The 22466-nt window shown below is 52.9% G+C and overlaps 1 protein-coding gene across 3 annotated transcripts in view; it reads right to left on the bottom strand.

The window, feature by feature from the left end:
- Nucleotides 1-22466, bottom strand: part of Hip1 (huntingtin interacting protein 1) — a 122002-nt gene that overhangs the window by 26909 nt on the left and 72627 nt on the right. For 2 of the 3 annotated variants that reach the window (XM_020161872.2, XM_074075709.1), the window contains exons 2-9: nucleotides 17389-17452; nucleotides 16184-16326; nucleotides 15689-15745; nucleotides 13219-13299; nucleotides 9446-9522; nucleotides 8818-8879; nucleotides 5367-5507; nucleotides 1472-1529 (exon numbers count right to left, since the gene is read on the bottom strand). In XM_020161872.2, coding sequence (XP_020017461.1) covers nucleotides 1472-1529; nucleotides 5367-5507; nucleotides 8818-8879; nucleotides 9446-9522; nucleotides 13219-13299; nucleotides 15689-15745; nucleotides 16184-16326; nucleotides 17389-17452 — 683 coding nt within the window. Of the gene's footprint in view, nucleotides 1-1471; nucleotides 1530-5366; nucleotides 5508-8817; nucleotides 8880-9445; nucleotides 9523-13218; nucleotides 13300-15688; nucleotides 15746-16183; nucleotides 16327-17388; nucleotides 17453-20562; nucleotides 20719-22466 lie in introns of those variants that run through there. The other variant, XM_074075708.1, reaches the window with a different exon arrangement.

The following is a 22466-nucleotide window of genomic DNA, read 5'->3' as shown; positions in this document are numbered from 1 at the left end:
CCTTAAGCTGAGCCCAGAAACTAACTCCCCGCCCACCATCCAATCCTCTCTCAATGGCACCCCCGAACTCAGGTGTCCGTGGGACACTGATGCTGCCTCCATGAGGAAGAGGCGAGGGGCTGCCCATGGGGACGTGATTAGAAAAAGATGAGAGCACCACGCGTGTCCGTGCTTCTGGACTGCAGCCAATGCTAAGAGGCTACTGGTTTGTCAGCTTCCGGAACTGAGGGCCAGGCTTGTCTCCTGGGATAACAAGTCACTTATTATAGAACATTTACTAAGCTTCCATGACAGAACCCAGGAGCTAAGAGGCTGGTGCAGCCCTCCACTTGTCCTTTGTCTGCCCCTGGTGACTGCGATTTGTTTTACAAGGCTGTTCTAGGTGAGGACTGCATCACAGGGGCAGGGGTGAAGTTCACAGGTCTGGGAACATTGCAGGGTCCTGGGGTGGGCAGTTAAAGGAGCTGAAAGATGGAAATGTGGACAAGAAGACGTATCTGCAAATGCACGGAACATGTGGTGTGGAAAAAATGGCGTTCCAGGTCTCTGGCCTACGTGGAGGGTGGCAGTGTTTATTGGGGAAATTAGGGAGAGGGCCAAGAGTGGTGGCTCACTCCTGTAATCCCAACTACTCAGGAGTCAGAGATTGAGAAGACTGCAGTTCAAAGCCAGCTGGGGGAAAAAATTTAGCAAGATCCCATACGAACAGACAAGCTGGGCATGGCGGTTCACACATATAATGTCAGCTACACGATCACAGCCGGGCTGGCTCAGGGCAAAAAGCGCAAGACCCTATTAGAAAAGTAACTGAAGGGCTGGGGTGTGGCTCCAGGGGCAGTTCAGACACCAGCACCCCTCCCCCACCTAGAGGTCGCCCTGAGATTAAAATCTGGTAGATGTGCACTTGGGTCGCTGAGCCTGGAATTAAAAGAGCAGTCTGCAACTCTGGGAGAGGGAGGGGCGTGAAGTCCGGCACAAAGCAGGGGCTTCGTAAATGGGGGCAGGCTCTTTTCCTCCGCTTCTATGGGATTTCACATGGACCCAGGTAGCTTCTCCTGCCACTGGCTAGTGTGCCACCATCCTAACTGCTTCCTGCCATTTGCGTGTTTTATCAATTTATTTCATTTATTTATTTTTGAGACAGGGTCTCCCTTTGTAGCCCCAGCTGGCCTGGAACTCACAACCTTCCTGCCTCAGCTTCCCGAGTGCTGGGATTACAGGCGTGAGTCACCACGTTTGGCTCAATGGTCTGTAATTTTACTACCTTCAGAACCAGTATTCCCACCCCTTGAGTATTTCAAAGCTCGGGCTCTTGTGTGGATTAACTGACTTTCGAGCACTGTTTTTTTGGTGGTGCTGGGGATGGAACCCAGGGCCTTGAGCACATGCGGCAAGCTCTCTACCACCAAGCCAAGTCCCGGTCCTTGTAGCACTTGTGACTGGCCCTTATCCCCTTCCCATGACCACTTACTTTGTGAACTGCTCCATGAATCGGTCCCGGTGGCCCTGCAGGGTGTCAGCTGGGAGACCTGGAGGAAACTGGAGTGAGTGTGAGGGGCAGGAGGACCGGGGACAGGCAGGCCACACCTGGCCGCGATGCCCCCCGAGGTCTGGTAGGCAAGGGAGTCCAGCAGGAGTGCAAGGAGCTCGTCCTCCAAACTCCTTTCTGGTCCTTGACCACAGATACGATAGTAGCCTGACCTTGATGCCGGGTGGACCCGGGCAGGCCCTGGGGACGGGAGGAAGGGCGGTTCTCTCTCAGGTGTGGGACTCACTCTAGACTTTAGGGCTTGGTCCCTGTCTACGGTGGGACACGGATGGTCTCAGGCCCCATGGCTATAAAATTGGTTCTCTGGGGAGTTCCTTCACCTCCCAGACTGCAAATGTGTATTTCAGCTATGAATCATGACTCAGTTTACATTTTATTTTTAAAATCTCTTCTTGCTTCCCCCCACACACCCCTTTCTCTCAACAAAGCCTTGCTATGTCACCCAGGGAAATAGTTTGACACCCTATCTCAAAAAATACACCACACAAAAAAAGCTGATGGAGTGACTCAAGTGGTAGAGCACCTGTCTAGCAAGCCTAAGGCCCTGAGTTCAAATTCCAGTACTGCAAAAGAAAGAAAGAAAGAAAGGTAAAAGTGGACAGGAAATGGGAGTGACACTTTACCTCTGTGATTTGTCTCTCAGGAACCCTTAACCCTCGTGACACCACGAGGAAAACCTCAGAAAAAGCTGAATCGAGGGACACTGTAGAAAAACCTGAGTTCTCAAAACTGCCAAGGTCATTAAAACCAAGGAAAGTCTGAGAAGCTGTGACAGCCAAGGAGACTAAGCGACACAATGACTAAGTGTTATGGGGTAGAGTCGAGGGTCAGAAAAAGGATGTTGAGTAACAACTGTGGCAACCTTGAGCTGGGTGTGGTGGTACAAGCCTGTAATCCCAGCACTTGGGAGGTTGAGGCAGGGGGATGGAGACTGCATGGCCAGGCTGGGCTAAAAAGGAAGATCCTGTGTTAAGAAACAAAACAAAATAAGAAGTTTCTTGTAGCTGGGTGCAGTGGTACACACCTGTAGTCCCCGCTACTTGAGAGGCGGAGGCAGGAGAAATGCTTGCACCCAGGAATTTGAGTCCAGTCTGGACAACACAGTGAGACCCTATCTCAAATAAATAAAAAGTGTTTAATTTTAGAGATGCATATATGGGTTGGACTTCTATAACCTAAAGATGCCAGGTGCAAAATGCCCCAACAGTGAACTGTTCTGAAACTCGAGACTTTTTGAGCATCACTGAATTTTTGGATTAAGAATGCCAAATCACTGAAGTGTACTCAAATATCCCAAAATCTAAGAAATTCTGAAATAATTTTGGTTCCCAAGCACATTTTTTTTTTGTGTGTGTGTGGGTTGGGGGTTGCGGTGCTGGGGATTGAACTCAGGCCCTGGTGTATGCCAAGCAAGCAAGCGCTCTACCACTGAGCCACCTTCCCAGTCCTTGGTTTTGAGACCTGGTCTTGCTCTGTAGTCCAGGCTGACTTTGAACTTTCAGTCTTTCTGCCTCCGCCTCCTGAGTGCTGGGATTACAGGTGTGCACCACCACACCCAGCTTGACTAGAAAGTTGTGAATGAGGGATACTCGACCTTACTGTCTGGTGTCCCCGTACACTGTCCCCAGCTCCCCTGCCCAGAGGTCATCAGTGTGGGCTGTGCGACTGCCATGCCAGTAGAGAAAGTCTTTACATCCACATAGTTACAATTGGCGTCTGTCCATCTCCCTCCGCCTTACGGGACCCTAGTGACACCCTCCTGCATCCTGTAGCTTTTTAACGTTACCAAATGTCCTCTTGTACTCGGGGCTTCAAATGGCAGCCGCCCTCCTCTCTGGGGATCTGGACCACCCTCTTGGCTCCCTCCACTCCCGCGCACTGCCTTCTGATCCTGAACCCTAAATCCCAAGCTCCCCACCCCGAAGGCACCCAGGGCTAAGCAGAGCGATGCCGCCTCTCTTCCCATCTAAGTAGCCACATTCACCACTTGTCACCCCACAGCTATGGAGTCACCCTTGGCCACACTCCTGAAACGCGTCCTGTTCCTTCTGTGCTGTAAAACCTCCCAGCAGCCGCTCGTGTCTAGGTTTCTCTTGGTTTTTCCACCACCCCCATCCTCTGCTGTGTACAATAGTGGCCGCCCTGGTGTGTGGCCCAAGTGCCACCCACGTCAGATGTCGCTGGAGGTCAGCGTTAAATGATGAAGACCCTGAACCCTGGCAGAAAACTCCCAAGGCCAGTCTGAGGTGGCTCACGCACACCACTTCAACAAGGTCACCAAGGTGTCAGAGCTCCTGCCAGTCGCGCAGGCCCTCAACTCTGCTGTGCGGGGCGCTGTGGCCAGACAAGCGTGTGCGGTGTGTGTGTCATGTGTGGTGTGTGTGCGGTGTGTGTGTGTGGTGTGTGTAGGTGGTGTGTGTGTGTGTGTGTGTGTGGTGTGTGATGTGTGTGTGTGGTGTGTGTGTGTGTGTGGTGTGTGTGCGGTGTGTGTGTGTGTGTGTGTGTGGTGTGTGTGTGTGGTGTGTGTGTGTGTGTGTGGTGTGTGTGGTGTGTGGTGTGTGTGGTGTGTGTGTGTGTGTGTGGTGTGTGTGTGTGGTGTGTGTGTGTGTGTGTGTGTGTGGTGTGTGTGTGTGTGGTGTGTGTGTGTGGTGTGTGTGTGTGTGTGTGTGTGGTGTGTGGTGTGTGTGTGTGTGGTGTGTGTGTGTGTGTGTGTGTGTGTGGTGTGTGGTGTGTGTGTGTGTGTGTGTGTGTGTGGTGTGTGGTGTGTGTGGTGTGTGGTGTGTGTGGTGTGTGTGTGTGTGTGGTGTGTGTGTGTGTGTGTGTGTGTGTGGTGTGGTGTGTGTGTGTGTGTGTGTGTGTGTGGTGTGTGGTGTGTGTGTGTGTGTGTGTGTGGTGTGTGGTGTGTGTGGTGTGTGTGTGTGTGTGGTGTGTGTGTGTGTGTGTGTGTGTGTGTGTGGTGTGTGGTGTGTGTGGTGTGTGTGTGTGTGTGTGTGTGTGTGGTGTGTGTGTGTGGTGTGTGTGTGTGTGTGTGTGTGTGGTGTGTGGTGTGTGTGGTGTGTGATGTGTGTGTGTGGTGTGTGTGTGGTGTGTGTGTGTGTGTGGTGTGTGTGGTGTGTGTGTGGTGTGTGTGTGTGTGGTGTGTGTGGTGTGTGGTGTGTGTGGTGTATGTGTGTGTGGTGTGTGTGTGTGTGTGTGTGTGTGTGTGTGGTGTGTGGTGTGTGTGTGTGTGTGTGTGGTGTGTGGTGTGTGTGGTGTGTGATGTGTGTGTGTGGTGTGTGTGTGGTGTGTGGTGTGTGTGTGTGTGTGTGTGTGTGTGTGTGGTGTGTAATGTATGTGGTGTGCGTGGTGTGTGATGTGTGTGGTGTGTGGTGTGTTTGTGTGTGTGTGTGTGGTGTGTGTGGTGTGTGTGTGGTGTGTGTGGTATGTGTGATGTGTGTGGTGTGCGTGGTGTGTGATGTGTGTGGTATGTGTGTGTGGTGTGTGTGGTGCGTGGTGTGTGATGTGTGTGGTGTGTGGTGTGCGTGGTGTGTGATGTGTGTGGTGCGTGGTGTGTGATGTGTGTGGTGTGTGGTGTGTTTGTGTGTGTGTGTGTGTGCATGTGGGGTGTGGTACGCGGGAGGTGGACAGAGAGGGCCACCATGCCACACGGCCATGGCAGGCCAGGAAGTGGACTGGGACCCTCAAAGTTTGGCCTGCTGTTCCCCAGGGGCCAGGAGCCCCAGGGCCTTCTGGGACAGAGCCCAGGCAGGGGCCATGAGCAGCTGCATTCTTGGGGATATCCTGAGGCAGTGACACCGCGCCCGAGCGTGGTACTCACAGGCGTGGAGCTTGAACAGGAGCTTGACGGTGTAGTCGTAGAGGTGGCTACAGTCCAGGATGACCTGGATGAGCGGGGCGAGGCGGCACTGCCCAGCCGTTGTCACTGACACAGAGCGGGACATGTCCAAAGAGCTGAACACTGGGAAGTAAGAGCAGGAGAAAGGTGACAGAGTGAGGAGGTCATAGGCAGCCTCTCAGAGGCGCAGAGGCTGAGGCCCAACACACACCAAGGACCTACTGGGGACACGGTCACTTCATCTAATTCACTTCGGCCTTATGACACTCCTACAAGGCGGGAAACGGAAACCCATCACTTTTTGGTTTTTGTTTTGCGGTGCTGGGGTTTGAACTCAGGGCCTACACCTTGAGCCACTCCACCAGCCCTTTTTTGTGATGGGTTTTTTGAGATAGGGTCTCTTGAACTATTTCCCCTGGGCTGGCTTCAAACCGCGAACCTCCTGATCCCTGCCTCCTGAGTAGCTGGGATTACAGGTGTGAGCCATCAGCACCCGACCACATTGGGTCACTTGAGGGTGGTCACAAAGCTGAGAAGTGGCTATGCTGAGATCACGTGGCTAGACCAGGCACCTCTGATGCTAACAGCCAGATGTCCGGGCCATCACAAACAGGCGACAGAGGCTCTACTTTGTGCAGAGCCCTGTGTGCACCCAGAGGTTTGCTTGCAATCTGAGACTCCTAGAACAGAGGAGAATTCCCTCCTATCTCTGTGTAGCCCAGGCTTCTCTTTGCAACCCAGGTTGACCTAGAACTCATGCCCCACCCTGCCTCACCCTTCTGAGTGCTGGGATTACAGGCATGCACCACCACGCCCAGCCATGTGCTGCCTTCTTACACCAGCTGCTCACTGTTCCTGGAGACCCTTACATGGCTAGCAACAGCGTGACTGCCCCTGCTGTCCCCTGTGCGTGGGCTGTGTGGGGGAAGCCCAAAGCCTTGTGCATCTGCCTCCTCTGACTGCATGGATCCCCATAACTGGGTTAATCTAGTGACTGCAAAAAAAAGAAAAGAACCAAACTGTTCTAATGAAAAGGTAGCTTTTCTTCTTGAGTCAAATTAAAAGCAGCTGTCACTGCGAGGCTGCCATCCTCTGCTCTGGCAATGAACCATAGCTGGCCATCTCCCAGGCTGCCTGCTTTCCCAAAGCCTTCCAGGAATAACCCTTGGCACCCAGTACGGCGACGGCAGTGTGACTGTGCACGGTGTCTCAACCTCTCTGTGTCTGAGGATGTGAGGGCACCGGGTAGTGCCTCTCAGTTTGGCTTTGAGGTTGATTAGTTCACACCCAGGGACACAGCAATAAATGTCTACCTCCAACTCACTGCACTCCCACTCTGTTTTAATTGGTGTGGCGTAAAGATGGGGCATCAGCATCACCCAGGTGACTCAAATATGCAACCAGGTTGAAAACTGTATTTGCTCAGTAGCTGTGCAAAGCCCCCAGAGTAGTGCCATCCCCTCTCATTGGGGAATATTCTTGATGCATGACCCAATATGCTCCCACAAGAGGCTGCTTGAAGTATGCCTGAGAGCTGGGCGTGGTAGTGCACACCTGTAATCCCAGCACTTAGGAGGCAGAGCCCAGAGGCTTGAGGGGTTGAGGCCAGCCTAGATTACGTAGCAAGACCCTGTGTCTAAAATAAGTAAAATAAATAAAATAAGCCTAAAATGTTATGGCTAGTGCAACTGAGGACCTGACTTTAAGTTTTATTTAACTATAATTTAAATACAGATGTGCCAGGCATATGGTACACACTTGTAATTCCAGCTACTCAGGAGGTGGAGACAGAAGGACTGCGACTTGAGGCCAGCCTAGGCAAAAAGTTAATGAGACCCTATCTCAAAAAATAAGCCGGGTGTGGTGGTATGTGCCTGTAATTCAGCTACTCGGGACGTAAATATAGAAGATCACAGTCTGAGGTCACCGTGGCAAAGTTACCTTGAGACTCTATCTGGAAAGTAAAATAAAAGCAAAAAGGGTGGGGGTGGCTCAAGTGGGTGGAGCACTTGCCTGGGCCCCGAGTTCAACCCAAGCTCAATAGAAGCTGAAATATCAGAGTAAGCTGTTACACACACGTGGTGGGGTGAACAGCACAGCTCAGGGATGCTCACCCGCACAGTCTGCCCTCTGCTCCAGTGCTGAGCGCCTCACGCCATTTACTGGACACAAGTGAAGGTGAAAAACAGTGTCTGCGCGGGTCCGCCCGCCAGCAGGTCTGGGGTGGGGCCTGGGAACCTGCATTTCTTCTTTCTCTTGACATTTGTACTCAGGGGCTCACACTTCCTGCACAAGCACTCTGTCACTTGAGGCAGAGATTTAGTTTTTTTTTAATGCTTTTTTTGTAATATAGGGTCCGTGCTTTTGCCCAGGCTGGCCTCGAACCCTGATTCTCCCATCTCTGCCTGGAGCTGGGAGCTAGGATTACAGGCATGCACCACCACACCTGGCCCCATGAATCTGCACTGCTGACAAGTTCTCACGTGACACTGATGCTGCTGGTCTATGGACAGCACTTTGAAAACCAGTTGCTTGTGTGACAGTGCTTGCACTGCAGAGCATGCTCCTTCACAGTCAGACCCTGACCCTTGTCACAAGTGCCTCGAGCAGGGCATCAGTCGGCTCACACCTGTAATCCCAGCCACTTGGGAGGCTGAGATCAGCAGAATCGTGGTTCAAGGCCAGAATGGGCAAAAAGTTCGTGAGACCCTATCTCATCCAATAGCTGGGCATGGTAGCTCACACCTGTCATCCCAAGCTACATGGGAGGCCAAGATCGGGAGGATTGTGGTTGGGGACCAGCCTGGGCAAAAATGTTTTTGAGACCCCATCTCAATGGAAAAAAACTGGTGGTGTGCACCTGTCATCCCAGCTGCAAAGGAAAATGTAATGTGGTCCAGGCTGGCCTGGGCAAAAAGTGAGACCCCCATCTCTAAAATAACCAGAACAAAAAGGGCTAGGGGCGTGGCTCAAGCAGCATGGGTGTGAAGCCCTGAGTTCAAACCCTAGTTTGAAATGCCTTGAGTCTTAAAACACAGTTCTTACATTCCCCCAGAAAACAAGGGGAGCCTGGCCAGGAAGTGAGAGGAGAACACCCTGGAGAGAAGGGGGTGACAGAGTCTTGTCAGGGAGGTGTTAGTGGCTAAGATCTGGAGACACCAGAACCCTCCAGAAGGGAGCCCAGTAGGGTGGGCAGCCCAGCTCTGATTCAGAGCACAAGACTGAATGGTCACCAGAGAGGTAAGTCCTGCTTGTGGGCTTCCAGCCCAATACGAGGCCACCGGCTTAGGAGACAGACAGACGCCTCAGCCCTCAGCAGAGACGGGGCAGGAGTGGTTCCACTCTCCTGGCCCTGTGCTGGGCAGCTGCGGGAGCCAGGCTGGGATCCTGGCAAATCCCCGAGGTCCTGGCTTGGTCGGGAGGGGACACTCACCGGTTTGGAAGAGGTCCAGCTCACACTCCAGGTAGTCAAACATCTCCACCGTGAGCTGGAAACTGGACCCAAGAGAACAGAGACTTTGAATTCCCCAGGCTGAGGCTGGGCTGCTTTGAGCTGTTGTTTTTGCAGGGGTGGGAACGAAACCCAGGGCCTCGTGCATGCTAGGTGAGCGCTCTACCACCAAGCCACACCCAGGTCCCCAAGGCCAGGTTTTCGCCTGTGCCACCCTCATGCCCTGACCTGTTTCCATCCCCCAGTGCCCACACGTGAGCACAATTACACGCACGCAGGCACACACACCCCAGCTTCAATCCTCAGCCCCCACACAATGGTACAATTAAGACCGTTTAAAGATCTAGCAGGGCAAAGAGGCCACAGTGACAGTGGCTAAGGGAGAGGACAGGTACCCCTGTCAGGATGGAAGGCAGAGGGTGACACAGAAGTGAGGGCACAAGATGGCAGGACAGGGGTTACTGATGTATCCCTGGCAATAAGTGGTCCAAGGTCACGTCACCCATCCCAGCCTCTGCTCTGATCTTTGGGCCTCCGTGACCCTAATGGGGAATGACAAGACACAAAAGCTCCCTTCCTGCCCGTCCAGAGCATAAGGCTCACCACTTACAAGTTGTTAACGTCACTCTCTCCGGCCTCATCCAGCTGACGGTCACTCATCTGAAGGTTGCCTGGGAACCTGGGATTCTGGAAGGGAGGCAGAGAGAGAGAGTCAGGGCAAGGCACGAGACGTCTCTCAGCAGTCCCAGGAAAGGACAGGTCACTGACACTGAGTGTGCACGGCAGGACTCTTTTCAGGACAACCTCATCAGTCCACACGACCTCACACACACAGACCCCAGCAGAGGCTCACAGCAAAAGCCACCACTACCTGTCATCAGAACAGAAGTCCCTCCCTTCCAGTGGCACCCTGGAACATTCTTCTGTGTGGGCAGTACTGGGGCTTGAACTCAGGGCTTTGGGCTTGCTAGGCAGGCGCTCTATCACCTGAGCTACGCCCCCAGCCCTTTTTTGCTTTAGCTAGTTTTCAAGTAGCATCTTGTGCTTTTGCACGGGCTGGCCTGGCCCTCCCTCTGGCATCCAGACCAGAGTCTCCCTTTGAGCCAGTGGGGTCCAGCACCAGCAATCACCACCCTCGACCCCAGTTCTGGTACCTTTGCCTCCGCTCTACGTTGGGCCACTGACACCTGTTGGGGACCCTGACACTCCACTTGGCCTTCCACCTCGGCCCCTCACTCTGGCTGCAACATCCAACCTCACTCCTTCATGTATGGCCGGTCCCTCTTGTGTTCACCTTTTTGGCCCTTTCTGGTCACTTCCTGTTCCATCTGGCCACCACGATCGGAGCCCTGCTCCCACACTCTCACGCCCTTCCCTGCTGTCTTCCTACCACACTGCTACTAAAAGTGGCTAAGCCTGGATGGTTGTCACACTGTGCACCTAGGGCCAGCTGCAAATGTCCCTGAAGAAGGACTCACAGCTGGAGTCACTTCATTCAAGTGCTCCATCCTCAGCAGGCAACGTAGTCAGCTCAGGCTGTACAGACGGGTGGCTTTAGTCACAGACATTGACTGCTCATAGTTCCAGGAAAGTCAAGATCAAGGTCAAGGTGCTGACCCTCACATGGCAGCCAGGACAGGAGCTCTCTCCTGTCTCTAATCCCCTCATGAGGACTCCACCTCCCAAAGGCCCCAACACCACCTTCTTGGGGGTTGGGACTTCAATGTAAGAATTTGGGGCTGGGTACTGGTGGCTCTCGCCTGTAATCCCAGCTACTCAGCAGGCAGAGATCAGGAGGATGGTGGCTCAAAGCCAGCCTGGGCAAATAGCTCACAAGACCCCATTTTGAAAAAACCCATCACAAAAAAGGGCTAGGGGAGCGGCTCAAGGTGTAGGCTCTGAGTTCAAACCCCAGTACCACAAAAAAGAAAAAAAAAAGAAAAAGAATTTTGGGGAATGGGCACCAACATTCAGCCACTGCAGTGCCACTCAACGTTCCCGTTCCCGTTCCCGGGAGGTCTTCCACTCTCATCCCTGGTGCCACATTCTCTCAGCAATGACTAACTTTCTCCTTTTTTTTTTTTTTTTTTTCTGCTGCAGTAGTAGAGATGGAACTCAGGGACTCACCCTTCCCAGGCAAGCCCACTGCCCCTTTTTTACTTTTAGTCAAAAAGCGCCAGCTTCAGACCTCAATCCTCCTACCTATGCCTTCCGAGTATCTGGGATGACAGGTGAGAACCACCATGCCTGGCTTACTGATTGAGATGGGGTCTAACTTTTTACCTGGGCTGGCCTTGAACCGAGATCCTCCTGACCTCCACCTCCTGACTGGCTAGGATTACAGGTGTGAGCCACCACACCAGGCTGTGATCTTCCCTCTTAAACTGCCTAGTAATGTCTCAGCTCCTGCAGTCTACTCCCCTCCTGGGAAGTCCTTCCTTTTTTCTACCTTACCCAGGCCCGCTTCTCCTGTGTGATCAGATTTCACCCCGGTTCTCATTCATCCCATCACTCATTCAGCAAACCCTGATCAAGCACCCGTTTGGGGCTGGGCAGCCGCACAGGACACCAGGGAACAAGAGCACATGCTCTGGGCCTCTCAGAGTCCAGGCCAGGGCCTCCCTATCCTGCTCTTCTCAGTGCCTAACCTTGTTCTCTGGAGGCTTTTCTGTCTCCCCATGACCCCGGCCCCTCTCACCAGCCCCCATCCTCCCTTTCCTGCCAGTCCTCAGGCAGTCCCCATCCCGTGTCTGTCCCACAGACCACTGTCCTAATTCTGGTCCTCAACCTGGGGCACACTGACTGTAAAATCTCTCAAGTCCACCCTCCGTAATGCCCCAGGAAGGGTACCCCAAACTACAGATGGGCCTGTATCACTCTTATCTTGCAGTACTAGGAGTCGAACTCAGGGCTTTGTGCTTGCTACACAGGAGGTAAACTGCTCGACACACACTCCCAGCCTTTTTAGCTTTTGTGATTTTTTGGATTGGGTTTCACACATTTCGCCCAGACAGGCCTGGACTGCAATCCTGTTTAAATTTCCCAAGTAGCTGGGATAATGGGTGTGTGCCATCACACCCAGATTTTATTGGTTGAGATGGGGTCTTTTGATGTTTTTGCCCAGGCTGGCCTCAAATTGTGATCCTCTCGATCTCTGCCTCCCATGTAGCTAGGATGACAGGCTTGAGTCACCACACCTGGCCCTGCATTTTGTCTTTAAGATGGGGGTCTTGCTAACTTTGCTTGGGCTGGCCTTGAACTTGGGATTCTTCTAACTTCACCTCCCAAGTCGCTGGGATTACAGACACACTAGCTTTGAGTCACTCTTCACAGCGCAATCCCCAATGGGTGCAGAGTGGTCCAAGGAGCTGAGGGTGGGCACTGGGGCCTCTGAGATGGGCTGAAGGTGTCACACATCTCCTGGGTCGCCCACGGCACTCCATGTGGCCTGCACCCTGCCCAAGTGCAGACTTGATGCTGGTACTAAAGGAACATCCAACTGTACTGGGCCTCATGCCCTTGGGTCCCCACTGTCCCCTTTGCCTGAAATGCCCACCTGCCCTTTTTCTGGCCACATCCTCGCTATCCACAGTGTGGCTGGGGTCTTGGGGGCCGGGCGAGTGGATGGTGCAGGAAGGGAGCTCGCAGCAGCCCCTAGCCCTCTGTTCTAGCCCCAGTCCCCTCTGACAGCAAAACCACTGGAGAGGCCTCTGGCCCCAAGTGCCAGCCACGCCCTCCCGGAATTCCTCACCCACAGGGACCATGGAAGCTCATGGCAGGCTGTTCACTGTGTCCTCTCTTGCCACAACCTTGTCACTGCAGGATGTCTCTGGTATTTTCTGCCAGCACCAGTAATGGTTCCCCACTGTTACGGTGAGTGAGTGGTCTTCCCTGCCCCCGGGGCTGCGTGAAGACCTCCAGAACTTACCTGCTGCACCCTCTGGTCCCTGGCACACAATGTCACGTATATCGAGAGGCACGAGAAACACTCACCGTCCAAAGTCAGGTAGATTAAAAGGTTCTGTTACGGACACTCCCTAGGGAGTGTTTTTAAGAGACAGTAAGTTTTTGGACAGGATCTCGCTTTGTAGTGCAGGCTGGCCTGGAGCTGGCAGTCCTCCTGCCTCAGCCTCCTGGGTGCTGGGATTACAGGCACACCCTGCCACATCTGGCCACTGGAAGTGTTTTGCTTCTGGAACATTTTACAAGGCAACCAGTGGGTGTGGGTCCTCTATTTGTGACATGTGGGAATGGCCCAGAACCCCTGTCACACCCCAAGGTCCTGAGCGCAGTTTTGCTCCTCCACAGCTAGTATGTGGACCCCCAACTCCCTGAAGGGCCTGGGCCACGGAGGGGGTATGGCAGTAGGGCACAGGCACTCACTTTGGCGTGGTACTCCATCTTGGTCCTCAGCAGTTTGAGGTAGGTACTACACAGCTGCCCATACCCTTCGCTCAGGTGGCCCTGTGGGAACAGAAAGAAACTGAGGACACTGGGGGCGGGCTTCCTGCAGCTGGGGTGTCTTTTGTAAAGAACCTTTTTCTCATTCTTCTTTTTTTTTTTTTTGGAGGTACTGGGATTTGAACTCAGGGCCTCACGCTTGCTAGCCAGGCGCTCTACCACTTGAGCCATTCTGCCAGCACTTTTGCTTCATTTTTAGATAGAGTCTCATGCTGACTTCGCCCAGGTTGGCCTTGAACTGCAATTCTCCTGCTTCTGCCTCCTGAGTAGCTGAGATTACAGGTGTGCATGACCACGCATAGCCCCTCTTTATTTCAGTTTTTTTCAATTTAAATAGATTACTTTAAGAGCAGTTTGAGTACAAAGTGTACAGTGCCATATACCATGTGCCCCCAACACATCCAGCAGTCTCCAGTGACATGTTCTCACATCCAAAGCTCACACTTTCCATCAGGTTCATTCCTGGCGTCATCCATCCATAGGTTTTGACGTATAGATCATATGACCCTCAATAAGCATCGTATAGAAAAATCTCACACTGCTCCTTGTATATAAAATGGGAATTTTTTTTTTTTTTTTTTGCTGGTACTCAGGGCTTTCCATGGTTGCTGGGGTGACAAGCATGTGCCTCCACGCCCAGCTACAGGCTGGGTCGAGCTAGGATTTTGTGATCTTTTGCCTGGATGGGCCTAGAACCAAAATCCTCCCAATCTCAGCTTCCAAGTAGCTGGGAGGCAGGAGGATCTAGATTTTGAGGCCAACCTGGGCTACATGGTAGAGAAGGGGAGAGGAAGAGGGGGTGGGAGAGGGAAGAGGGAGAGACAGACAGAGAAGGGGAGAGGGAGAGAGACCAATAGAGACAGAGAGAGAGAAAGACAGAATGAAAAAGAAAGAATGAATGAATGAATGAACGAATGAACAAACGAATAAGAAGTCATCAGGCCAGGTACTGAGTAAACTCAGACCCTCAGGTAACTGGGGTGCTGGGGTGAGAGAGGAGGGGCGGGGGGCTTGGCTATGGCAGGTGAACCTGAGTTCTGGGCCTCAAGGGCCAGGTGGTGAACAGGAAGTGGGGCTCCAGCCTGGCCACAGTGAAGTGCCTCCCAGGTGCAGAGAAGTAAGGGTGAGCTGAAAATCACACAGCCAGCACTCGTGCTCCCCGGGGACCGCCGAGCAAACCTATGGCCTCAAACCATTGTTGTGATCAGAGGCAGGGGGAATCTGCAGCTGAGAAATGGGCCCGAGAGCCGGTTCCCAAGGGGGTTGTCCCAGAATTCATAACCCTCCAGCTGAGACTTTAGCTTAGAGCAATGTCTGTGTAGACAAATACCAGATCTCCCTGGAGAACCTGCCTCTGTGAGAGGCTTCAAAGAATCTCCACGAACCAAGTCCCAAGGAAAGCTCACAGTGAAAAACTTCACTCCACCAAAGAAAAATAAAAAGCATGAGAGACACATCTCTAAGGACTTCAGATTATACAAAGGCATGCATGCTTCAAAGGACGGTATAATGTGACAATTAAATGTGATCAGTGCTTCAAAAAGAAATGACACTTCTAAAATACTTGTAAGACACAAGAAACTGTGACGGAAGCTGGGTGTGGTGGCACACACCTATAATCCTAACACTTGGGAGGCTGAGATAGGAGGGTTGTGAGTTCCAGGCCAGCCTGAGTGACATGGCAAGACCTTGTCTCAAAAAAAACAAACAAAAAAAACCAAGCCAGGTGCCAGTGGTTCCCACCTGTAATCCCATCTACACAGGAGGCAGAGATCGGGAGGATCACAGTTCGAAGCCAGCCCGGGAAAAAAGTTCAAGAGACCCTATCTCAAAAAAACCATCATGAAAAAGGGCTGGCGGAGTGGCTCAAGGTGTAGCCCCAGGAAAAAAGGGAGAGGTGACATTTGGGCGAGGAGGGACCAGCAGGAGGAGGAGGGTGAAAGAGGGGGTGATGGGGGAGGGGTAAATATGATTGCAGTACTATTTATATGAAAATAGAAAATTAAACCCAAGGGCCATGAGGCCCTGACTTCAACCTCCATTACTGCCGAAGACATAAAGTGTAAATTAAGAATGCTAATTTTCAGGCTACTGTGACCCTTAAAGGGACAGATGGAAGGGCAGAAGTAGGGGCAGTGGTGATGTCCCTGCCGAGGGATCCCGACGCCCGGACAGCTTTGAGAAGTGAAGTTCCACTGTCGTGACAGACGCCCAGGCCCAGACCTGCTCTGCAGCGCTGAGGGACTGAGGTGAGGCCCGGGCCTCCCGGTCCTCTCTGAGGACGTTCTTAGCCGCTCCCCGAGGCTCACGGGAGAAACCCTAACCACGCTGCAGGACAGGACTTGTTCTACCCACAATCCCCGTTGCGGGGCGTCTGGGGCCCCACACTCACCCACATCCTGCTCATGTCACTCAGCTCATTCTTGTATCTCAAAGAGTCCTTCAGGACCTGCGGAGGGGACAGCAGAACCGTGAGAGAAGAGAAGGCCGGGCCTGGGTGGGACAGGGAGGTGGACTCAGAGGGGCTGACCCCCCCATTAGAAATCAAGAGGTGGGGGTGGACATGGTGGCTCACGTCAGTTACTCAGGTGGCAGAGATCTGGACGATCTCGGTTCAAGGCCAGCCTGGGTAAAAAGTTAGCAAGACCCCCATCTCAAAAAACAAGCCAAGCATGGTGCTCATGCCTGTCATCCCAGCTATGTGGGAGGCGTAAATAGGAAAATCATGGTGAGACCCTATCCAAAAAATAAGCTAAAGTCAAAAAGGGCTGGGGGTGTGACTCAAGCAGGAGAGAACCTGCTTAGCAAGTGTGAGGCCCGAGTTCAAATCCCACACCCACCAAAAAAAGGCAAGAGGTGGGCAGAAGAGGTGAGGCCTGGGACTCACGTTTGGGTGTCCATCACGGAGGAGCTTGTGGAACACGTAGCAGAACTTCCAACACAGCATGGCGTTGCTGGACAGAGGCAGCCGGTGGACCACAGACCAAAAGGTCTGCGCCCCCTTCTCATGGTGGGTGCCCAGGATGCATGGTGCGGGGGTCAGGGAAAATAGAGGCGCAGAGGTGCTGCCCAGGGGACCTCATCCTGGTGACTTGGGGTTGATGGCACTAGAAAACCTTGCTCTGATAAGATGTTTATGACATGATTTCCCCAGAAATGGAAGCATCTTGGGAGATGGGGTCTTTTTCCCTGGCCAGGAGTGGCACTGGCTTGTCCTCCTCAGGGTGTGCCAAGTGAGCAGTGGACCTCTGGGGAACAACCACAGCTCACATACTAACACGTGACGGCCTCTCAGACTTGTTTCTTATGCATTATTAAAAGGTGAGGGTGAGCGCCAGGTGTGGTGGCGCACCTCTGTAATCCCAGCCTCGGAGAGGCTGAAGGCAGGAGGAGCTCAAGTTTAATACTAGCCTGGGCTACAGAGACCCGATCTCAAAAGTAACAGTCTAGTGCCCGGAAAGCAGCAGGGTGTGTCTAAAACGTCCTTCCCAAAAACCGCAAATGGTTCCAGCACCCCATCTCTTTTTCTGTCAACTGCCCTGGTGTCACTCAGGGTGGTCTTTGTCTCCTGACACCTTGAACTCTGTACTCAAGGGGCAGGGACAGAGGGTCATGCTCTGAAGCCAGCCTGGGAAAAGCACAAAACTCTATCTGAAAAACAAAGTGAAGTAAAAAGGACTTGGGGGCGTGGCTCAAAAGGTAGGGTGCTTGCCCGGTGCTGTGGCTCACACCTGTAATCCCAGCTACTCAGGAGGCAGAGATCAGGAGGATAGAGGTTCAAAGCCAGCCCAGACAAATAGTTCACAAGACCCTAGCTTGAAAAAAGAAAAACTGCAAAAAAAAAAAAAAAAGGGCTGGCAGAGTGGCTCACGGTGTATGTAGGCTCTAAGATCAAGCCCAGTCCTGGGGAAAAATTTTTTCAAAAATTTAAAAGTCAATAAAAAATTTTTAAAAAGCCTGCAGCAGGCTTTTGCTCCAGTCTGCAGACACCAGGCCCAGGTGGGGGTTCCCTTTGCTGTCACCCTGACCTCAGTCCCCACTGCTCGACCCCCGTCAGGGTCAGTCTTCCAAGCCACACATCCAAAAGGATATTTCTGGCGTGTTTCTCCTTCACGGCCACTTCTTGGGTGTTGATGGCCTTATTGATGCTGACGGTCTGCAAAACAAGATGGGGAGGGGTGGGGGACAGAAAAATAAAAGTCTCCCTCGGTGCCCGCCCCTTGTCCCCGCCTCTAATGGTCCTCAGGCCCCTGACACCCGGCTGGCTCTAGGCGCCCAGCTGGGGCACAGCAGAGGTGGGTGGCGGTCCCCCTGGTCCCCCCAGTCCCCTCTGGCCCCAGCTGGCCCAGGCTGGCCTTTGGGAGCGGGTTTTGCTGCCTGGCATTGGCTGTGCCCAGTTGTCGCACCCGCCTGCACTCACTGACTTGGCATGGCAGCGTGACAATTAAAGCCGCACAAAGAAAGGCTTTTCATTCCCAGGGGACAGGAGGAAGGGGCTCTGGTGGCAGGGTGACTGTGGCCCAGAGAGTAAGCACCCCGCTGCCCCTGTCACCTCCAAACCTTCCATCCTGGCCTCCCCCAGCCAGCCACCCTGGGCCACTGTGCGAGTCCAGAGCAATTCTCTTTTCCTTCCTTAAGGACACGAAGGAGATGGCCTTCCAGATGGTTTTATAATGCTGGCTCTTTTTTTTATTTTTAGCTTACTTTTTGGTGAGACCGGACTTTGAACTCAGGGCAAAGCGGGTGCTCTACCGCTTGAGCCACACCTCCAGTCCATTTTGCTCTGGTTATTTTTAGAGATGGGGGTCTCAGCCTTAAACTGTGATCCTCCTGATCTCAGCCTCCCTAGTAGCTGGGATTATAGGCGTGAGCCACTGCACCGCACCCAATGGCTGTTTGCTTAAGTGGAATTTCTTTCTGGGTACATCATTCATCCCCAGACCACGTGGACAACCCATCAAGGATCCTGGGCACACTCCCACGCCTACACGCTGAAGGGTAACTTTCCCACTGTTCTGTCAACATGGGACTACCATGCTTTCTACATGCTTCTCCACCTTGCTGTTTTCATTAGAAAAGATCTCGTGGAGTCTTCTCCCAGTGCAGCATTAAACTCTGGTTCGTCCTTTTAAGAGCAGCATACTATTCCACGCTGTGTGGGGAATGATTTATGCAAGCATTTCTGTACTGGTAGACAGTCATTTATTTCCCGTGTTTTCTCCCACTGTAAACTCTTTAGGAAGCTTTCGTACCTGCATCTTTTTTTTTTTTGAGACAGCATCTGGCTGTGTAGCCTAGGCTGGACTGGAACTCACCTCCTGTCTGTTGGGATTACAGGTGTGCACTACCATGCTTGGCTCAATATCTTTTTATTAACTGATCAGTGTTGCTAGGTCAAGCATGTTATAATTTTTATTATGGAAAAACCCAAATATCTACAAATATGAGGGCTGGTCTTACAAGTTCACGCATTGAGTATTACAAACTTGCAGGCAAACACTTTCTGTGGATAGCCAGTTATAAATTCACAAGTCTTTGTTGGTCACATGGTCTCCAATGCTGTCACTCAACTCTGCCACTGAAGACCCATGTAAACAAGTGAGCGTGGCTGTGTCCCAATAAAACTTTATTTTCAAAACCAGGTGGTAAGGCTGAGCCTGGTGGTTCATGCCTGTAATCCCAGCACTCAAGAGGCTGAGGCAGGAGACTTGAGAGGTGGAGGCCAGGCTGGGCTGCAGAGTAAGAGCCTGTCTCAACCAAACCAAACAAAAAACAAAAAGCCAAACACCCCACCAAAATCAAAACCAATTACAACCACAGGAGGTGGCCCAGGGCTCTGTCCAGCTGTGTTGCAGACACCCCCCCACCCCCACCCCCGCTCTATGCCATCATTCCATGGATATTCTGAAGTCAATAAACCCTGGATGGCAGATCACTCCATTGGTAAGTCCCCACTTGGGTGACTTCGAAAAAGACTGATAGACTCAAGCTTGGTTAGGTGACTTGTAGGTCCCTCTCTCGTTTTACACTGCATTGGCCGAATGTCAGGGCAAGGAGTCATGATATGATGGGAACTGGGGATCCACAGAAGGCTCCTGAGCAGGGGAGGAGCCTGATAAAATGCCCTTCCATCCTCCTGAATGAGGACTTGCTTATTTCGACAGGCCAGGGTGTACGTACCTGTAATCCCAGCCATGTGGGAAGTGGACATAGAAAGAGCTCTTGGCTTGAAGACAGCCCACCCTCTGTTCTCAGACATCCTCTGAGAACAGGCTTTCGATCCTCTTGCCTCTAGCAAGATCCTTTCTCAAAGAACAAGACAGACATGGGGCTGCACATCTGCAATCCCAGCTATTTGGGAGGTGGAAGTCGAACGATCAGGTCTGAAGCTGGCTCAGGCAAAAAACATGAGACCCTATCTAAAAAACAAGCTAAAAGCAAAAGGACTGGGGGTGTGGCTCAGGTGGCACAGTGCCCGCCTATAAGTGTGGGCTTCAGTCACGGCCTCCCAGATGGCTCCAACGCAACTGACCAGGCCTGGCCCACCACTCAATTACGGGCAGAATTTGCTTCCTAAACCACAGGCACTGCAGGCCCCACTGACCCTGCCTGTTGCCCTCGACCCTTGACCCTGACCCATTCTGCAGCTGGGGAGGCTTCCAAGGGCTGTCGTTTGTACAGCCAACATCCTTTCAGCGGCCCTCCCGGAGGGGATGTATGTGTGCAGGAAGCAGAGGCCACGCTGTGGCTGAAGGCTGAAGCCTGGCTGTGTGTCACAGCTCTCAGGGCTTAGGGGCACCATGTGGGCCTGGGCCCAGGGCCTTACGTGCTAGGCAGGTGCTCTGCCACTTGAACCCTTCTGTTTTCTTAGTTTATATTTGAGACAGGGTCTCACTAAACTAGAACTGGGCTGGCCTAGAACTCTTGATCCTCCTGTCCCTGCTGGGATTACAGGCGTGAGCCATCACGCCCTGCTGAGTGCTTATTTCTCTTAGTGTGTCTGACACTGAGTTCACTGCCTTTCTGCTTACCAAAATTGAAAGCCTTCTGTGGGCCGAGCTGGGCCAGGGTGGAGCCTTAATAAATGTCAGGCCTCACTGGTTCCCAGCTCCCCGTGAGGTCGCAGGTGCACAAGTCACAGCCGCTCAGAAGCAGCTGCTCCTCCCCGTCCTGGCAGCCCAGCCTCTGACGGCACTCTCTCGTCTGAGCCCGATGCCAAGTGGGGTGTCCCGGGGAAAGGGTGGGAACTGGGGTTCTGTGTCTCACCTCGGGAGAGGGTTCTGGCTTAGCAAACATCCTCTGAGAACAGCCTGTTCTCCAGCTTTGTCTGGAGTCACACGGGACCTAAGATCAGCAGTGGGTCCCCTGAATGAGTGGCATTGTATACCACTTCCTGCCCCAGCTGGCCCTCGTGTCCCCACCAGTCCCAGAGAGCCAATTATCAGTAGGCACCACAGGAAGGGCGGCTTTCTCCCGGCCTCTCTCTCCCTCCCCACCCTCCCTGGCCTTGGCTTCCTTGGGACAGCCCTGCCAGGCTGGGACCAATGGCAGCCTTTGGTGTCTTGCTCCTGGGAGGAGCAAGGCCTGCACTGGCCTGTGGGACCAGCTGGGCACTGTCCGGTCATGCACACAGCGCTGGACAGGAGCCCAGCCCTGGGGCTGCCAAGGCCAGGCTGGCTTGCAAAGGTTCCACAGCAGGAGTGGGCAAGGAGGAGGTGCCCCAGGTGGAGGCAATGGTCCGGAGGCAAGGGGTCCGAGGACAGCCCACCACTGAGGCAAAAGAAAAACCTGAGGCCAGGCAGGCAGGGCAGAGAGCAGTGGGGAAAACAAGACAGAAGGAAGAGAAATGCAGAGAGCGAGAACCATGCTATGCTTTCAATATGGCTTCTTTCCTCCCCAAGTTCATGTTGAAATTTAATCACCATTGGCAGTGTTGGGAGTGCTTTAAGAGGTAATCGGGGGGCTGGTGGAGTGGCTCAAGTGGTAGAGCACCTGCCTAGCAAGTGTGAGGCCCTGAGTTCAAACCCCAGTACTGCTAAATAAACAAATAAATAAATTATAATAGGTGCTGGACATCGTGGTGCACACCTGTAATCCCAGCACTTGGGAGGCAGAGGCAGGAGGATCACGAATTTGAGGTCAGCCTGGGCTACACGGCAAGACCCTGTCTCAAAAATAATAGTAGTAATAGTGAGTAATAAGAGTGTACAGATGCTCCTCTGCTTATGACAGGGTCACATCCCAATAAATCCACTCTAGGTTGAAAATATCATTGAATACACCTAACCCACCGAACCTCACAGCTCAGCCTCGCCTCCTTTAAAGAGGCTCCAACCACTAATGTTAGCGGCTGGGTGTGGTGACACAAGCCTGTAATCCCAGCTATTTGGGAGGCAGAAATAGGAGGATCACGGTTCAAGTCAGCCTGGGCTAAAGCATGAGACCCTATCTGAAACACAAACAAAAAAGCAAAGTGGTTGAGTGCGAGGCCGCTGAGTTTAAACCCCAGTACCGCAAAACGAACAAACAAAAAACCCCTCTGACATCACTCCACAGGGGCACGAAAACCATCGCACACAAAGCCTATTTTATACTAAAGTGTTGACTGCCTCGTGTCATTTATCCAAACTGCACTGGAACTGAAAACAGGACAGCTATATGAGTACGCTTCTGTGCCACCAGTAAGTTGGAAAATCCCAAGCTGAGCCACCCTCAGTCAGGAGCCATCTGCAGTTGTCACTGTCACCACACTAGTCGCAGCCACAGGCATCACACTTGTGATTTGCTTCTGATCTCCTGTGGGCTGGAGGACAGGAGACCTGAACCCAGCTTGTCCAGGTCAAGCAGGCCAACGTGGAACAGGCAGCAAAAAGTGGGGTGACGGGGGGCTGGGGTACATGTGCATAGTCTGCACGAGGCCCTGGGCTCCATCTCCAGCACCAAAGACAACCCAGGTCCACCCAAGAGCATCCCTTCTCCCCGCACTGTGCAGCCATCAGAAGCTTCCAGAAACTTCACCCAAACCTGTGCACGTCTTCTCCAAGACAGCTGGCTGCCTTGGAGTCTTCAACCCTCGTCCCCAGGTCTCTGGGCCTTCATTTGCTCCGTGGGGACCTGCTCTAGGTCCATGCTTTGAACCCTTCTCTCCAGGTCGTGAGCGGTACAGGGCT

This window comes from Castor canadensis, chromosome 6 (genome assembly GCF_047511655.1).
Source record: "Castor canadensis chromosome 6, mCasCan1.hap1v2, whole genome shotgun sequence".
Classification (NCBI taxonomy): Eukaryota; Metazoa; Chordata; class Mammalia; order Rodentia; family Castoridae; genus Castor; species Castor canadensis.
Note: the sequence above shows the minus strand (reverse complement) of the source record. Positions and strands in the feature narration are given on the sequence as shown.